The sequence below is a fragment of the Xenopus tropicalis genome, chromosome 6 (assembly GCF_000004195.4).
Source record: "Xenopus tropicalis strain Nigerian chromosome 6, UCB_Xtro_10.0, whole genome shotgun sequence".
Classification (NCBI taxonomy): Eukaryota; Metazoa; Chordata; class Amphibia; order Anura; family Pipidae; genus Xenopus; species Xenopus tropicalis.
In genome coordinates, this window is record NC_030682.2 from 27,123,155 (window position 1) to 27,141,457 (window position 18,303).

The 18,303-nt window shown below is 37.2% G+C and overlaps 1 protein-coding gene across 9 annotated transcripts in view; it reads right to left on the reverse strand.

The window, feature by feature from the left end:
- mllt10 (MLLT10, histone lysine methyltransferase DOT1L cofactor) overlaps positions 1-18,303 on the reverse strand; it is a 137,009-nt gene that overhangs the window by 47,067 nt on the left and 71,639 nt on the right. For 7 of the 9 annotated variants that reach the window (XM_012965640.3, XM_012965637.3, XM_004915433.4 and 4 more), the window contains 3 exons: positions 5,558-5,653; positions 2,425-2,689; positions 666-1,235 (listed from right to left, as the gene is read on the reverse strand). In XM_012965640.3, coding sequence (XP_012821094.1) covers positions 666-1,235; positions 2,425-2,689; positions 5,558-5,653 — 931 coding nt within the window. The remainder of the gene's footprint in view (positions 1-665; positions 1,236-2,424; positions 2,690-5,557; positions 5,654-18,303) is intronic. The other 2 variants (XM_012965638.3, XM_004915434.4) reach the window with 1 other exon arrangement.

Consider the following 18,303-nt stretch of genomic DNA (forward strand, 5'->3'; position numbering starts at 1 on the left):
GATTCCTCCCACACTTCAGAAAACATACAGGCAGGTATATTGGCTCCTAATAAAACAAAACCTAGTGTGTGCTACCGTGATAGGGACTTTGGATTTTAAGATCCTTTGGGGCAGGGACTGATGTGAATGATCTATAATCCCTGTAAAGCACTGCGGACATGTGTCAGCGGCAAATAAATAAAAGGAAATGATAATAAAGTAGAATAAATACAGAAATAAAAAATTAAAAATAAATACAATTTAAAATAAAAAATGACAAACTATCTCATAACCTATAGTCTAAGTGAAGATAAGGCAGCCCCCCTCAGACTTGCCATAGGCTTCACAGGCTTCTTTTCATAATATAATTTAAATACAACCTAGGCCATGAATATGATGTATATATAAAGTGGTGTGAAAGAAACTGGATTGCCCTGGTCATCCCTGCACAAAAGGTGAACTTGAACACAGTAGCCACAGATTTGTTTGCACAGAGCTTATCTTTAGTGGCAGGCAAAACATCTCTCTTCCGCCAAGAACCATTCACCTCAATATGAAACCTGACATACCATCAAAATCAGGCCAAGCAGTAATTTTTAACTAACTTTGGTTGGATCAAGCTTGTGTGTAGGCAGATCTTAATAGGGAGAAATAAACACTATGGCAGTGATATCACAGTTTCTTACCTGAACCACCTGGAGATGACCCAACGCTTAAACTCTGTAAGCTTCCATTCCTGAGCAATGTGGGAGACCTTTGAATAACAGAGCTGGCTATGCTCCCAGCTGCGGATGCCACCGATGATGTTGGAGAAGCGGAAGATGCAGATAAATGGGAAAGAGTCTCTTGGTTTTTGTTTCCCTTTGGTCTGCCAGGACCATGTTTGTTCTGCTTATTTCCTTTACGCTTCTTCTCTTTTACCGTATCTTCATCTAGAACAGAGGACTGCAAGCGCTTGTATCCTGCTACAGTAAGGCTGCTATTAACATAATCCCCAGGAACACTTTCATAGTTTTTTGTCTGGAAAGACAGAGGTGGATTTGTAGGAAGACCAATTAAGGAGCTAAAACTGTTTATTGTCCCTTCCTGCAATCCTGTATCTCCTTTAGGCGCATCTTTGGTTGACGTTAATTGCTGAGAGTGATGATAGCTTTCAGTCCGAACTTCAAATTCTGTAAAGCTAAGAAATTCCTGTGGTGACTGGACTGAACTTCCAGAGGATGACTTAACACTGCTTGGTGTTCCTGAAAAATGGGCTGTAGAAACAAACTGGTATGAATGTGTTGTTACCCTATACTCTCGCATAATACACACAACTGAATCATTCTGCATTCCTTCTGAAAATAGGAAGATCAATTTAAGCAAACTGTGCATTTTGCCCCCAAGAGTACAAGCATCCAGTATAAAAGTACTGTGAACATTGGATCAGCCCCAAGGCTTACACTAGTAGCAGCTTGAAATGTAATACTACAAATTCCAGTAGGCAGGAGATTTAAAGTAAATGTTTTAGAAATGACAACACTGTGGTAATTGACATAATGGTGTTTGGTATGCTATGCATAAATCAGTAGTACTTATGAAATTAATTCATCTTCATAGCAGAACTTACATGGGCGGATCTAGGACTACCACCATTTTGTCACTTAATTAACAGCTAAAGGGTTTTCCATTAGCCAGTTTGACTGACACCATCTGCCTTTCTTTTTTCTCTTTTGTTTTTACAGCTGGTGTTAAAAGCTCATTAAAAGTCACTAACATCTTAAGTAAAGCACAACCTGAATTCTCACTGATAGGAACCATGTTAAAGGAAGGAAAGATGTGAAACTGGATGTTGCAGCACAGGAGTTTCATTCCATTCTACAATTTCCTAAAAAATATTTTCTTATTAAGAATTTTTTTTTGGTTTACTCTAAAGTGGCACTATAATAAATTGGTGCATACTGTAGGATGGTGTGAAGATTTTTTTTTCTCAAAAAAGTCGTGAATATCACTTGTTATGGCAATAGTACCCCTTAAAGGGATACTGTCATGATTTTTATAGTGTATCTCTAAATTATACTGCTTACATAGCAAATAACTCACTCTTTCGTTTAAAACTGTATATTCCAACAAATGTAATATTTTTAGTTATAATATTGATGTGCATTATGCGAATCTGAGCTTTCAGTAGGAGCCAGCACTACACATTAGCTTTCTGCTACTCCCATGTAACCGGAGGAGTCCCAAGCCGGACTTGAGTTTCTTATTTTTGAGTGCTATTCTGATATCTACTGGGAGCTGCTATCTTGCTACATTCCCATTGTTCTGCTGATCATCGGATTGGGGGGGGGGGATATCACTTCAACTTGCAGCTCAGCAGTAAAGTGTGACTAAAGTTTTTCAAAGCACAGGTCACATGGCTGTGGCACCCTGGGAAATGAAGAATATAGCATGAAATTGCATTACCTTGCTGGAAGGGACTTGTTGCTGTTGCGGAGCCTGCACAATTCCTTCCACTACTAGATTTTCTGCCCCGTTGTAAGGTGATGTGACTTGCAGCTTTCTTTCCTTTTATTTCAGAACTCCGGGCTTCCAGTGCTTCCTTTACGCTAGTAGGATGAGTAGAAACCTCTTGAAAATTTGCATTGGTAAACCGGGCGGAAGTGTCTTCTATGCGCTTCACTGAGCTTGGTACAGAGTTGTTGTTGTTGCTGCTGCTGCAGGTATAGGTCTGTATATTTTAAAGAGAAATAAAAATGCAGTTATCTGGCAAATAAAATAAAAAAGGGGACATATACACAAATATATATTTTATTTTTAAAATGTAATTCTTAGCAATTGTAAAGTACATTCAATTACTATTTTTTTGATATTTTCCCTTGAAACAATGTTGCAGAACTCTTGCAAGCTTCTTTACAAGACAGAATCATTAAGGTAGAGAACAGACAAATATGAATTTCAACCATTCTTGTTAAATGAAATGTTGCCCACAGGTTCTCTACAAAAGGTATAAAACATGTTATCTGGAATGCTTAGGATCTGGATAAGGGATCTTTTCATAATTTGGATCAACAAACTTTAAATCTATTAAAAACCCAATAGGATTGCTTTGCCGCCAATAAGGATGAATTATATTTTAGCTGGGTGTGTAAGTTCAAGGTAGTGTTTTATTATTACAGAGAATAACTAAATCATTTTTTAAAATGTGAATTATTTTCTGTCTGTGGAAGATGGTCTTTTCTTTATTTGGAGTGTTGTGGATAAATGGGTTTAAGGATCCCATACCTGTACTAAGATTTATCTTCTATCAAGCAATAAATGATACTTTACTACAATGCTGCCTCAATGACCATTACTTAAGCTGGATCAATTTCTGCGATGTGTGAAAATGAGAACCAATTCTCTATAAATGTTTGATCCAAAATACCAAATATGACAGATTTACTTTATACCATAAACATAAATGTGGCACTAGATCAAAATACTTTATAAAAACCTCAACCAATCTGTTTAAGATGATTACATCAGGATCTGGAGCATTACTGAAATTATTTTGTCTTAATATTTAATTATGGGTTTTTACTTTCTATTAATATTTGGAAGACTTTACACAACAGTGGTTCCAATACTGATGCTGGTCCTACTGGCCCTAACTGCCCTAGATACTTCTGGAAGGCCATCAGAGCAATATTTTTTATTATATTTATATACATATATAATGTCCTATATACATTAATGGAACTATTGCACAATGGCTGATAAATCAAATTTCTATTGTTACATACATTGTTCCATTTGGGCTGACTACCAAGTGAAATGGCACATCGGCAGATGAAACTTTGAAACCTGCCAATCCATAACTGGCCAATATCCATTTTATGGCCACCATACATGTAATTAATTTTTATCGGAGAATGCATGGCCAGCTTTGATCCTATGACAGACAGGGAGTTTTGAACATCACAGATCTTTAAAGCAGGGATAAAAAAAATCCAAGCCTTGTGTACTTTTAAAGATATAGGTTCACCCTATAGATTCTTTTTAAAGCAATGCCTATAGAAACTTAACATTCCATTTCTAGCAGTTTTCATTAGAAACTTTTAGTGATCCTAGAGGTTTGTGAAGGCGCACCAGTATAGGAAACTTTGAACGTTTTCATGTTGTTACAGTGTTGCCCTTAACTCAACAAGGATTTGTCAGGCTCAGCACAACATCTCACTTCAGTGTTTTTGTAAGGCCCTTTTGTATTTGCAGATGTTCCCCTATATCTGGGCTTTTCAAACACAGGTGCAGTGGCTACATCTAAATATATAACCCCTTTTCACAAGCCACTTAACATATCTGACACAAGACCACACAGCAATGTTAATACTAGGATTATACATTTAGCCCCCCAGCTATAGCAGAAACACCAGCACTTGGCCAAAAAGAATTCTACTTTGACATTTAGGCAGCAAGCATGGGCTTTATGTTAGGTAAGTCCAGCTGCTACATTGTATCCTGTGATTCTTGTGTTCTATTCCAAAACAGCAAGCATGTCCCAGGGCTGGCCTACACCTAATTTTCTGCACCCCGTCCAGGCCGTTAAAAGAGGTGCTATCTTAATTAACACTAACAGACACACTCTTGCCCTTCTTCCCTTGTCTTCACAAATGCCCCCGCATGACTAACATTTTTTACTTTATACAACATGCAAATACTGAAAACCAACTTTCTAGGCCCCCTCCCTTACCACAAAATAAGCAAAAAGAACTGGGCTCAGACTTAAAATCTGTAGATAAGTCACTAGTAGTTGCATATGCTCAACAATTTCATTTTACCCTCCATTAAGACATTTTATCTTCTATATATTATTAGATGATATATTATTCATGATCATTTTATTTATAATCATTTGGTAGTGATAACCGCCAGCCTTGCAAAATGACGAATGTAAATGTTTTGTTGAAGGTTTGTACTGTCTACTATATATCCAAATAAGACATTTTATACCATGCAAGAACCCCTTGGCACTGCAACATATCAATAGCCCCCCTATAAACATAATAATAAGACAAATAAAAATAATAAAAAAAAAAAAGATCATTTTAACATTCATCCTACATCCTACTATCCTATTTCGAAGCCTACCTGGACAGCAAGTAAGAATTCACCCCAAATGAACGCAGACCTGCACCCTCACAGACAAGATGCTTTACAATAAGGGATCCTATCACTATACCAGATGCAGATGGAATGAATCCTTAAAGTATACCAGATGTAATACCTGGTGCAGTGGCATTCACATTCACTGACTCCTACTAAATTTACAACTGTTTGCCTGCAAATATTAATTTTGACCAAGGAATCCGTGATATAGTGGACCACAGACGTTGCACTTATTTCAATCAAACCTTACTAGAAATCAAAGGATTTGAGTGTCAGTACAAAAATCTGATCTAAGACACAGAGACTCTATCTCACGTTAAAACAAAAAGATGACAACTTCTGCATTGCCCATTAAACAACTTGTTCTATCTGTCCATATGGCATCCAACTTGCACCTTGGTACTTCTCACAAGGCAGGTTTCTGTAATTAAAGCACATAGGGAAAACTCACTTTTTCAGTCGTCACAGTCAGAGAAGGGACTAATGCTGGCAGTGGCTCCATTTGCTTTCTGGATTTCTGCCTGTGCTTTTCTTTTTCTTTATGCTTCTAGAGTGAATAAGAGAAATTAACATTTGCTTGCTTTCAGTGGCTCATAGTTACAACAAATTTTGTTTTCAATATTTGAACAATAACATCAAAATAAATAATTACACAGTGGCTTTGGCGATATTTGGCTTATTATGCAGCAGTACAAGAATAGCAGATGGCTAATAATCACTTCACTGGGACTGGACTGGTCTCTACACATGCACATTTTAGCGTACATCATGAAGTGCTAAACTGCACGATTCCAAGCCTCATTAGATTTTTAAGTAAATTGAGAGAACCACTAACCTAAAGCAAGATTCTAAAGACTTCCAGAAGGAAGCCAGAAAATGTAGTCATCAGTTTCTTGTACTTATTTCATATGGGAGCATCGCCCCCACACCTACACCAGAAGAGCTGCAGGGCTAGGCAGGCTGAGTAATGTTAATATATACTCCCCAATTGCTGTGTAGGAAGCCCACTTATATTGTAAAGTAACTGTCATTGGGGCAACCACAAGTAATAACCATGGGTAAAATAAATGACAGAGGAACTTCTAGCCAACAACTGGTTCATAATGCTGGTAGGAAAGGACTGATTCTGTAACCTGTCAGATATAGACAGGCTTTTAGGAAGGCCCCATACACTGGGCAATAAGGTACAGGTATCGGACCCCTTAACCGGAAACCCGTTATCCAGAAAGCTCCAAATTACGGAAAGCCCGTCTCCCATAGACTCCATTTTAATCAAATAATTCAGAATTTTAAAACTGATTTCCTTTTTCTATGTAGAAATAAAACAGAACCTTGTAATTGATTCCAACTAAGATATAATTAATCCTTATTGGATGGAAAACAATCCTATTGGGTTTAATTAATGTTTTATTGATTTTTTAGTAGACTTAAGGTATTGAGATCCAAATTACGGAAAGACCCCTTATCTGGAATACCCTTGGTCCCGAGCATTCTGGATAATGGGTCCTATACCTGTACCAACACAGTTTAGAATGGTAATAGTCTCATCTAGGGAATCTCTCTTTATAATACATTTTTTTTATTACCATAAATTCAGAATATGAAGTTAAGCGAAGTTCTTTTATCACTTTTCTGCTTGCATTATTGTAAGTCATGTAAACTATATTTACTGTAAGCTATTATGATAGGACTCAAATCAAATTAGTGTTATAATAGAGGAAATTCAGAACAGAACATCATGGAAAATGGTTCTTATTTATAACATAATACGTCGCTTTTTTTTTTTTTTTTTTAGCAATAAACATTGGAAGAAAATATCACATATGTCATACCTGAAATCTATAGTAATTTTGTGCTTAGACTCCCCAATCAAGGTGCACCCACATGTGAATTAATACAACAAAATATGTCAGAGTTAGATATCTTTCCATGAGGATTAATGAAAATATATTCAAATTTTGGATCACTAAGAGAAGAGTAAAGGGGTGAATATTCACTGCCAATCCCCCCACTCCTGTCCTTTCTGTGTACAAATTAGTCTTCGGCTGCATAACGATACAGTAAATCCTGAACAAGTTCATTCTATGCTAGCCAGAATTAAACAGGAAAGCAAAAACTATGACCCCAGCCTTTGCCAGACAGGACATTCAAACCATGACAAAAACAAGTCCTATTAAATTTCAGAGGTATTCTCCAGCTAGCTAACCTTTTACTGGCTTCTGGAATCTCAGGAGACATCTGAGGATACTACAGAGAGTAACAATGAATGTCAGTCATGACCGAGTTATGTTACTGAACTGGCTGCACAACTGCCAAATCCACTTTTCCCACCCAACCTGAAATGCTACACAATAAGGGATGTTGAACATATAATACAAACTACTCAACAAAGCAGCCATTCAGTCATTAGAAGTAAAATGTTTCTGTTGATAAACTCTTTGGCCAAAATAAGTGAACTTTGGACTACTTTCCTCCATCAAAAAAGGTTTGTATTTAATAAAAGACACATACATAAGCTCTCCAATTTGAACAGTTAGTAAAACTGGGTGGATTCAGGTACCTATCCTAGCCATACCTCAAGAGACAAAAAAAAAAAAAAAAAAAAGAGATAACTACTGTACTGCCCAACCTATAATCTTTATTGAGGCTCTTCTGAAGACACTTTGATAATGTTGTGGAATCCCATTTTATCTCATTTGACCAGTCAGAAATAAAAATTCAGGGAGTCCCCTCCTTTTCATCGGCAGTAGGCAAGAACATGCACCTCCCTCCCCTTTTTATATGGATGGCCAAATTGTCCATCATCTGCTTGCTCAGCCTGGTAGATTACAATGAAATCAACTCAAACTATGGCCAAATATAGTGACTGAAAAAGGAAATTTTGAAAAGAGTTTTCCATTACTTCACAAAGAAACTCACATAAACAAATATATTCGTGCAGGTCTAGAATTCTAATAACCATGAGATATAAAATTGAAGTCAAGATGGAAATAAGGGAGCTCTGTATTGGGGCCATTATGGTTCTACACTACACTAACCTCAACAGACCGATGTTCTAGAATAAATACTCACTTTATCTCCTGGTGAGCAAAAAGCATTTATACTATTTTTTAGAAATTCTGTGGGGAAACTTCTTTGTTCATTAACAATTTTCTCAAAGTAGTTAAATAAGTTATTAATTGCTACTAGTGTCTAAACCATTACGGCTGGCAATTCTGCACACTTAAAAGTGGACCTGTCACCCAGACATAAAAAGCTGTATAATAAAAGTCCTTTTCATATTAAACAAGAAACCCAAATTCATTTTTATATTAACGCATCCAAACCCATTATAAAAGCATTTAAAATTCCCAGCTGTCAATCATATATTGCCTGCCCTGCCTCTATGCCTTTTTTGTCCACAAAATGGCACCTGCCTATTTGCTGTGATTGTGTAATTCCAGGACTGAAGGAAACAAGATTTCTATTACTTATATAGTGTAAGTGAAGTTTATTTTGCTTAACAAACATAGTAGAAAAGAATTTAGAATTATTTCTTAAGATGCAAGGTCCCCTTTACGGGTACTAGCACATGGGAATATTAGTCGCCTGTGATATAAAAAAAAAAAAAAAAAAATCTGACAGTTAGTAAATAGCCCCCTAAGAGTATGGCATTGGCTTGAAATGTATACACTCAGAAACCCACAGTCCCAAACACATGCTTTTTACTCAGTGGCTTCTATAACCCAGCTACAGGACAGGACACTGTTACTCTTAATTCCACATGCTTATAATACATTTAAGTTGGAGGAAAAGCATTTCTTCTCAATGGTAATTGGAGCAAAACCATTCTGAAGCACATGCCCGGGGGCTTTTTTTTTTTTCACCTGCTTACATCACCAACCCTTTTTAGATAACCACAAGCTACATGATCTTTCACGTTACCTTTGGGAATGCCTCCAATAATAGAGGCAGTTTGTATTTTCCCAAGGTTCCACGTGAATAAAGTCCCAAGAAGACAGGCAAGAAATAATGGATTGCCATCTGCGCAATATATCAGTTAAGCTGCCACATTTGAAAAGCGGAATACAGTGAAAACAAAGAACTAAAACCTGATCGTGTATCGCCATGGACCTACAATCGTAGGTCCATAGCTGAAACCCTTTAACCCTTCCAACATTATAGAGCCTTGAGCAACATTAAAGGGGAAGTTCCCCTTTACAGAACATGGCTTTAAAATGCTTTAGACATAGATGACATCCTTACACTGGAAAGATGCTGATCAGGATGAAAATAATGGAAAGTCACCAAAGAAATTCACCCACAGCAAACTGAGTTAGATGATATCTACTGTCAACATACAAAGGTTAATTTAAAGGTGAACATCCCCTTCTAGGATTATGGATCCTCCAGACACAAAGGGTTTAAAATGAAAAAATACCATTAATATTTTAAAATCCCAAGCAATATTTGAAATGGAGCTGTACAGACAGAGACATTCACACAAAATCAATGCAGTCCCACTATGGGAACTCTCATAATGGATTCTATTCAGGGCACACACATAGTAGCTTTGTAACATTATCTTGTATTCTAATCTTTATCTTCTTAACTACCTTTAATGAAAATCCCTTTACCTAAAATTTTGCAGAGGTATTAACTCCATGCCCATAAAGCTTACTGAATGGGAACTCTAATTTGCATATTTCTATTTGAAAGCAAGAAAAAGAAAAAAAATGTTGTAAACAAAACATTGCTGCTTTCAGTTTTCCAGTGCATAAAGGTCTCGTGATTTGAAGGGTTTGGATTCAGTTGGACACTATCCAAAATCCTGGATTCAAACCCGAATTTGCATATTCAGATTAAAGCAAAAATTAAAGCATTGCATCTGCAAACTGAAATGTGTCCAAAGGTTCACAGCTCTTCGAATGTAGGTAAAACCTGGGAAACAGCACGCACTCATCTTACAGGATCAGGTCTTTCCGTTTGGATCTCCCACTTGCACAACAATTGTACAAAAGTAGGAAGTCAGCAAGACACCTGTGGCCAAGAAATTATTTATTTATGGAATAGGAATAAAACAAATGGAATGTGTGTTCAATTTCATGTACCCCTTCTTAGGTTTTGCACTACTAATAATCTACATTTACAATATTAAAGATACCTGGAGAACATGAAATATATTCTAATGCTTTCCACTTCTCAAGTCTTATTTCACCCAGACATGGTGTTAGAAACATTATGAGTAGAAAGAATATAGGAATCCTACAACTACAAGCTTTTAGGGCCATTAATGGCTCTTCCACAAGCAGTAAATATACTGTATGCCCGACGCTTTTTCAAGTGCTCCATGGTTTCTGACTGGCATTCTGTAAAACACATATTAAGAAGCTAAATGGTGACATTTTAAGTTGCCCCCTATTTTGTGCTATAAATGAAATGTATTTTACTGTACATTTCGCACTGAGCCTCACAGTCAAGAGCAAGTGCTTCTCGATCTGGATAAAGCTTTTCCACTGTGCTAACTAAATCAAAGTGGTAGACGACTTGCAAGTCAGCAGGGAGGCAAATTAGTATTTAGTCATGCTCTTTATATTTTTATTAAAAGATTAAAACTCCGTGTGAAACGCATGGCATGCTGCCACTGTCGAGTGGTTGGCTGCCAGCACTATCACAAACACATGCCAACACCGAATCGATCTAAGCTCAAGAAATTGTCTTACCGTTCACCACACCTCACACTGGTAAGTGTAGATTTATTGCAAAACAATATTAATGAAAACTGTTAAAGAATCAATCAGTAAATTAGGGTAAATGTGTAATTCATGTGGAATTGTTTTAATCATTAAAACTTGAAACGAATGCAAACACTGTAGACGAGATAACCTATAACACCAGCCAACTGCTAAAACAAGATATTTTTAGGAATGCAACAGAATTTCTAGGAAAAAACTGTAACTTGTAGATTGTAAGCTCTTTTGGGCAGGGCTCTCTTCACCTCTTGTATTGGTTATTGATCGCTTTATATGTTACTCTGTATGTCCAATGTATGAAACCCACTTATTGTACAGCGCTGCAGAATATGTTGGCGCTTTATAGATAAATGTTAATAATAATAATAATTCTAGATGAAAAAAAAAAAAAGTAATGTGTTCAGCATTTGATAGATAACCTCATGGCATAATTAGTCCCATCCCTTCTCAGTAAATGTGTGATAAGCTAGTTAGGCAAAAATATCAAGGACAGAGAATTAAAAAAAAAAAAAAAAAAAGACTATAAAAAAAAATTTGTAAATAATATAAGGGATATTTTGTACCTGAAATGTTTTTGAAATAAAAAGATTATTTTCCTTTATTCATTCTTGCTTGTTGGACCTGTGGCATAGCAACTGGAGAAATCATGGAGGGAAAGTATCTCTCTCCCAAAATGCTCTATGAAACACAGCAGATGTGGAGAATAACAAGAGCTCACTCAAGCCCAAAAGACTGCACAGGTGTTGAGGATAAAGGTGTGTGGGAGTAAGCTGTCTGTGCAGGAAATAGGGGCTGAGCTGGAGCAGCTGAGAGAACCCACAAGAAAAAAAGTCAAAAAGACAAAGTGAAATATTTTTCTTGATTGAGCACTCAAAATGTTTAACAAAATTCATATTGGAAAGTTGCTTAGAATTTGGTTTCCTGATAAGCCCCTGCCTTATATCAGCTTTCTGGATAGCAGATACCAAAACTTGAATACATAAGGGTTTACCTTATGTATGAATGGATAACAGAGAAATTAGTACATGGTCATAACACTTCCATTGCAAAAGCCAAGAAGCAAAAAAATGTAATGCATTAGTGCAAATAAAATACAGCGGCACTATGAAGGAAGAAAGAATATAAAGCATCGCTTCCATATTTTTTTGGCTAAAACGTAAATTGTTGGTGGGATGGCATAAGCGGCGATTTGCCGAAATTGCCGAAGTTGCCTCGAGAGGCGAGGTGACTAAGCTCCCCGTCTGCCACAGCCCTTACACTTTACTCAGAACCTGGTTCAAGCCTCTTCCAAAATGATACAACTACTTCAGTAAATAAAGGATACCTAAACTAGCTGCCTTCTAAAAAGTGTTTTTCAAGCGTCAATTAGGCAAATTATATACTGTCACGCTTAGGACCATGAATAAAATTTCAAGCTGCTACCCAATATTTTGGATAAATGGGAAGGGAAAAAAACCCCTGTAAACTCTTAATGAGAATTGATTTTTCAGAAATGTTGGAAAGCAGCCACTGAACTCTGTGATGCTACACAGAAAATGTTGGTCACATTGGTTAAAGAGATGCTGACGTGCAATTCTAAGGGCCCTACTGAATTGAAATTTAGTCAAAAGAACCTGATTCAATATGCAAGGCAAATACAAAGACAAGCTATGCTTGATCAGTTAGCTGAAAATGTCAATCTAGGTAGGAGGTAAGGAAGCATAGTCTTCTAGAAATTTTTGTTGAGAAGAATATTATGCTCAGACTGTAGCACATAAAGGATTTTTACCTTGCTTTTTTCTTTGCAATTACCTGTATATTAATCTGTTGCTCCAATCATATGCTCATTTCCCCAATATGCTACATTGAGGTCCATTTATCAATATTTTGATTTGATTTTCACTAAAACCACAAATGTCTAGCCATGATTCGTGAAAGCAAAAACAAAAAAATACAAACCTTGCGAAAATGCACCCCTTAACCATCCTCATATCCTAAAATGATTTTTGAGAATTTACTGTTTAATAATGAGAAGAAATAAAGACTGAGGCTGATAACAGTATCTGATTAACTATTATGTATGGCTAGGTTACAGAGAAAAAATGGCTAAAACTGGCGATATATGGCCTGACCATTACATAAAATAATATCCTTCTAAAAATGATGGTCATCAGTCCATGTATGGCAACTAAAGCTTAACATACAAATACAAATCCAGGTATCAGACTACAGGTGATATTTCCTGTCACTTGGAATTTGGCTGGACAATATTTATGTTTAATGCAAGTCTAGGTTAGCCTAGTCTACTATAAAGGTGGTCATACACATGGCGATTTTCGATCTTTCGTGCAACCATCGGTCGCACGAAAGATCGTTCACACCCTCCACAGACGTTCAGGGTTGAATCATCAGATATGGAGGTAGAAACAATAGGATTTCTACCTCATTCTGTCGATTCAGCCCTGAACGTAGACTTTGCTCAGGCGCTTTCAATGGCGCCCGATCAAAATCTTTTAACCCGCCTGATCGGCGATATCCGCAGCCTTCTGCGATATCGGACGCCTCGCCAAGTCGCCATACACGCACCGAATAACGTACAAAACGAGGTTTCGTACGATATCATCGGTGCGTGTATGGGCAGCTTAAGGCCCAATGATACTGCCAGCATTGTCAGTAATATCTTCAAAGAAGTATAGGAAATATATAGCCATCTATTAATACTTCTACTGGACAGATATAATGGGAAAGAAAGTGTATGAGGGTGTGTCTAGCATGCAACATAATGATGATTAGTGCATGCTGCTGACATCACTAGAAGACAACAATGATAAATTAAAAATAGGCCATGATGATGGAGAATGAGTACTTGTTTCTCCTTCTCATGATGTTTATCCTGAGAGTGAGAGGAAGAATTACTTGAACTTTGATCAAAAGATCTACTAAATCCCAGTTTGCATTTTCTCTATAAAAACACAGAGAAAAAAAAAAAAAGGGAGGGGGGTGGAAAAATATGAAAACCTAAAATTCTTCAGATCACTATAGAAGCACAGTGGTAAGAGGGAAATTTCACCCATGAAAATAACTGCATACAACTAGATTTATAGGGGTGCTGCACCAAATAGAAAAAAATCTTGACAAAACCTAATGTTCTCAAATAGTGCATATGCAGGGGTGCTGCTGCTATGAGGCGACTATGCTGCCATGGTGTACTGATTGAGAACAATTTGTTTTGTCAAGATCTTATTCTATATGGGGAGGCACTCCTGGTAACTTACCAGAGGTGGCAAAATGCCGCTTCTGGCAACTGAAGCCCAAATTCCAATTTTTAAATTAAAATTTTGGATCTTGGATTTTGGATCTTCTAGCACAGAGAGCACTATTGCGCTCTCTGCACGAGTGACGTGGCATCAAGTTGCTCGCTTCAGGTAGCTGGGACCCTGAGTGTAGCAGTGATACATCTCAAGCAAATAACTTGCTGGGTAATCTTGAAAACATTTCACCGCTCATCCAAGTAGCTTCTGATGTACTTAATAAGGGCTCTGGCACACGGGGGAGATTAGTCGCCCGCGATAAAACTCCCTGTTCGCGGGCGACTAATCTCCCCGAGTTGCCTACCCCTGCCATCCCACCGGCGAACATGTAAGTCGCCGGCGGGATGGCAGACGCGGCGGGGCGATTTCCGGAAATCGATGAAAAAGACTTGCGAGTCTCCCCCGTGTGCCAGAGCCCTAAAGCAGGTTACTTAGAATGGTAACTCTCTGTACAAGCTATGATAAAACATAGAGGGCGTTCCTATTGATGCTATGGAATGCCATTATTAATCGATTTTACTTTCCCCAGTCACACAAAATTATACCCTCACAACGGCCACATAGGCCATGCAGGTGTAGATTTTTAAAAGATCTTTTCATTATTGTACAACCAAGCTTATCTTGTAACAATCATTTAAAAGTACAATTTGTTTATCAATGGAGACCATTTCAAGCAATATCGTCTGGTTGAAGCTAGGAAAACTGTGGGTAGCTGCCTGCTTGGCCCTGAAAACAATTGGACAATAGATTAATTTCATTATTAACGACAAATCGATCTTCTGACTATGTCGGCTGAAAAATCGGCAGACGCACGATCGTTCGATGTCCTAATCCTTTCAAAATGCCTTTCCACTGGCGAGAAAGTGAATCACCGGTGGAAAGGCATAAGGGTTGCTTCATTTACCGAAGCTGCACGAATGAACTTGCCTGCAGGAGGAAACTTTGTTCGACTGAAAAATTAAAATTAAATCAAAGCGAATGACTTTCACTTGCGATTCACTTTGTTGCCGGTGGAAAGGCTTTTCAGAGGGGTTAGTCACACGATTTAACAAAATGTTATCACGGGTGACAAATCTCTCCGTGGGGCAATAGCCTAACTGGTTTACACCATAATAACTATGCGCTTTGGGTCCCACGGGAGAAAAGCGCTTTACAAATGTTTTGTTGTTGTTGTAGAACGGTAATGAAAAGTGGCAAGGAGGTCTAAAACAACAGACACAACATTGCCGTATTCTAGACTAATGCTTATAGGTGAGCTAGGAAAATTTTCAAAGATGGTAACGAAAAAAAATGCTAAATAAATTCTAATAAAATAATAATTAAGGGCAAACAAAAGAAATTAAGTGGGCACGGGTATATCATTTTGTTTTTACCTTTATCTCTGGTTAATCTGATGTGCAAAAATACGATTTCATCTCCTCAAATGCTGAGACAAGTTGAAGAATATTTGCAACATCATGAAAAACACTAAATATGCTATGTAGTCTTACATACCCAGTGGGCCTGTAATTAAGTAAGCATTAGCATTTACCATGCTATTACTGTCAAGTTGACAATGTGCATGGGAATCAAATTTTAGTGCTTGAACCTTTATACAGAAACCATATATGGTAAATCCTGTTAAAGTCTGATGCAATTGCTAGCTGTACACTTGTTTTTCTTGTTTTCTGCAGCTGCGACACCTGCATCAAGTTTATTGCTAGATAAATTGTTGCCGTTATCTGAATGACTTGTCATCGCTACAGAGAGCTGCTACTACACCTAAGAACAGTCCTATTCAAAACTACCAGTTAAATGCAGCATTATTATTATTTATTTATAAAGCGCCAACATATTCCGCAGCGCTGTACGATAAGTGGGTTTCATACATTGGACATACAGAGTAGCATATAAAGCAATCAATAACTGATACAAGAGGTGAGGAGAGCCCTGCCCAAAAGAGCTTACAATCTACAAAAGCATGGTCACATTCTTGTACCCTAACCTTGCTGGGTTTTCTTGGAAGGGATGAACTTGATGGACTTAATGGTCTTTTTTCAACCCTATGTAACCATGAGCTATTTTTGTTGCAAAATAGAAGCAGTGTTACAATCTGACCTAACAAACCATATCCATATTTCTATATCTATATTTGACTTGGCTGAATAGTGTCTTCTGCTGCTCCTATTGATTTGAACAGGAATTGCCCAATAGTGCCATGTGTCACAATGCCAGACTAATAGTGTCACAGAATCTTTGAACAAATAAAGCAAATGAGGAAAAAGCAAATATGATACACAAAAACCATGAATTTTCTGTAAAATATATCCCTAAAATGTGCTTATTGATGTCATCAGTTAAAACTAGTGCTTAGCAGTGTCATTGTATGTGAATATTTTAAAAAAGAATGTATGCCTTGTTGCAAAATATGAGGATGTTAGAAATCATGCCAGAATTTCATGACATTTATAAATCCAATCAGCCCTAAGCCTGACACATTTTTATGGTCATGGAAGCCCTCTGTGACTGCTGGTATCCTTATATTTTACAACAAGGGATACATAATTCCCTATACATATTAATCCATTAGATTTCTTCAGGTGACTTGACATGATCTGCACGTGTCTGGTTGGACAGTATACGATGCTCACCATTTAGTTGACCAAACTGGGCAGGAGAACACAAAAATCCAACTAGTCAGCTAACAAAGGGTCCTTATGAACAAAACTACCTCAGAGATAAATCAGCTACACACTTTTAACTGACCTGAACCCTGCCTACAGAAAGACATGCAAGTAAGCTAACCTTTTACTTACAGTGAACTGAGCCCTAGGCTTTGCTTTACCTCCTTTAGCAGTAGATGTTTCCAGTTGGCTCCATTAGTAGTTATCACATAGCTGCTTTAGCTGTGCTTTCACTTTAGTGTTCCACTGTTCTAACGTGACAGAATATTGAGGAAAAACAGGTCCCTTTTAACACATTTCCACTGATGATGGTCTACTTTTCTCTGGGGTACCATGGCAACCTAAGAGTTCATTCACCCTCATTACGGTACTTCCCATAATAGTTGTGTGAAGGGCATCCATGGCTATAAAAAAAGACTGAATGCATGCTAAAAAGATTGAGGTTTTACAGCAAGCAGATATTGTGCACCTTGTGAACTGATAGGATGGTGAAGCAACTAGAAAACTGGCAGGTTATACTTATACATATATTTATTGCCTATGGGCACTAAAGACAAGGGAAAAAAATAGATATATGTATGTAGTTGTGTACACACACACATTGTATATGGAGTTTGTGTTTTCACTATTACAGTTTATATTACACAAAAAATATTTCAAATGTAAAAGTCAGTTTTAACCAAAGCTAATAGGGATGGCTATGGTCTCAAATGTAGCACCGCTTAATGCTATCACCTACATGCACAGATATAAGATGGATTATATTCTGAGCCATGTTCTGTTTTGGGAGACATTATAAAAGGTTCAATGATTATTTGTTTTTTCCTGTGGTTTGGAACGGAGGAGGATTTATCTTTTCAGGTCCTTCACAAATAATAAGATACTACAATTACATTTGTATTATGACAAATAAAGAAAGTTGGATGTGACTGTTTACAAAGATCATGTCCAAAAGAAACTCCAAAGCAAAATGTATCAATATATAACAGACAGGAACATACTCCAACATTATAATAGTAATCACCCCAAGCATTTTTTGTGTTCAGTGCTAAAATCACAAATCCTCCGTGTAGCTAGAATTACCAGTGAGGAATCTGAAAGGAAGCGTAAATTAGAAGCAATGAAGGGTGTTTTTAGATGTGGAAACTGTGTTTTGTGTAACACCTTAATATTGGGGGGCACATTTTTCCATCCATAAAGTGGTAAATTATAGCATATTAAATTTGCACTCCACAGAATGTTGTCTGCATAATGTGTCCGATTGACTATATTGTGGCAAGAATAGTAGGCAACTGAGAGAGCGGATCAATATGCATCGAGCCACAATAAGAGCTGCACCAAACCCTACATATGGTATATCTGACATATTTCTAAGCAACCGGTGGCACAACATTGGTTAACTGCAGAGGAGAGGGGGGAACGTCGATAAATTATTGTTACAAAGAGAGGCATTCTATATATATATATATATATATATATATATATATATATATATATATATATATATATATA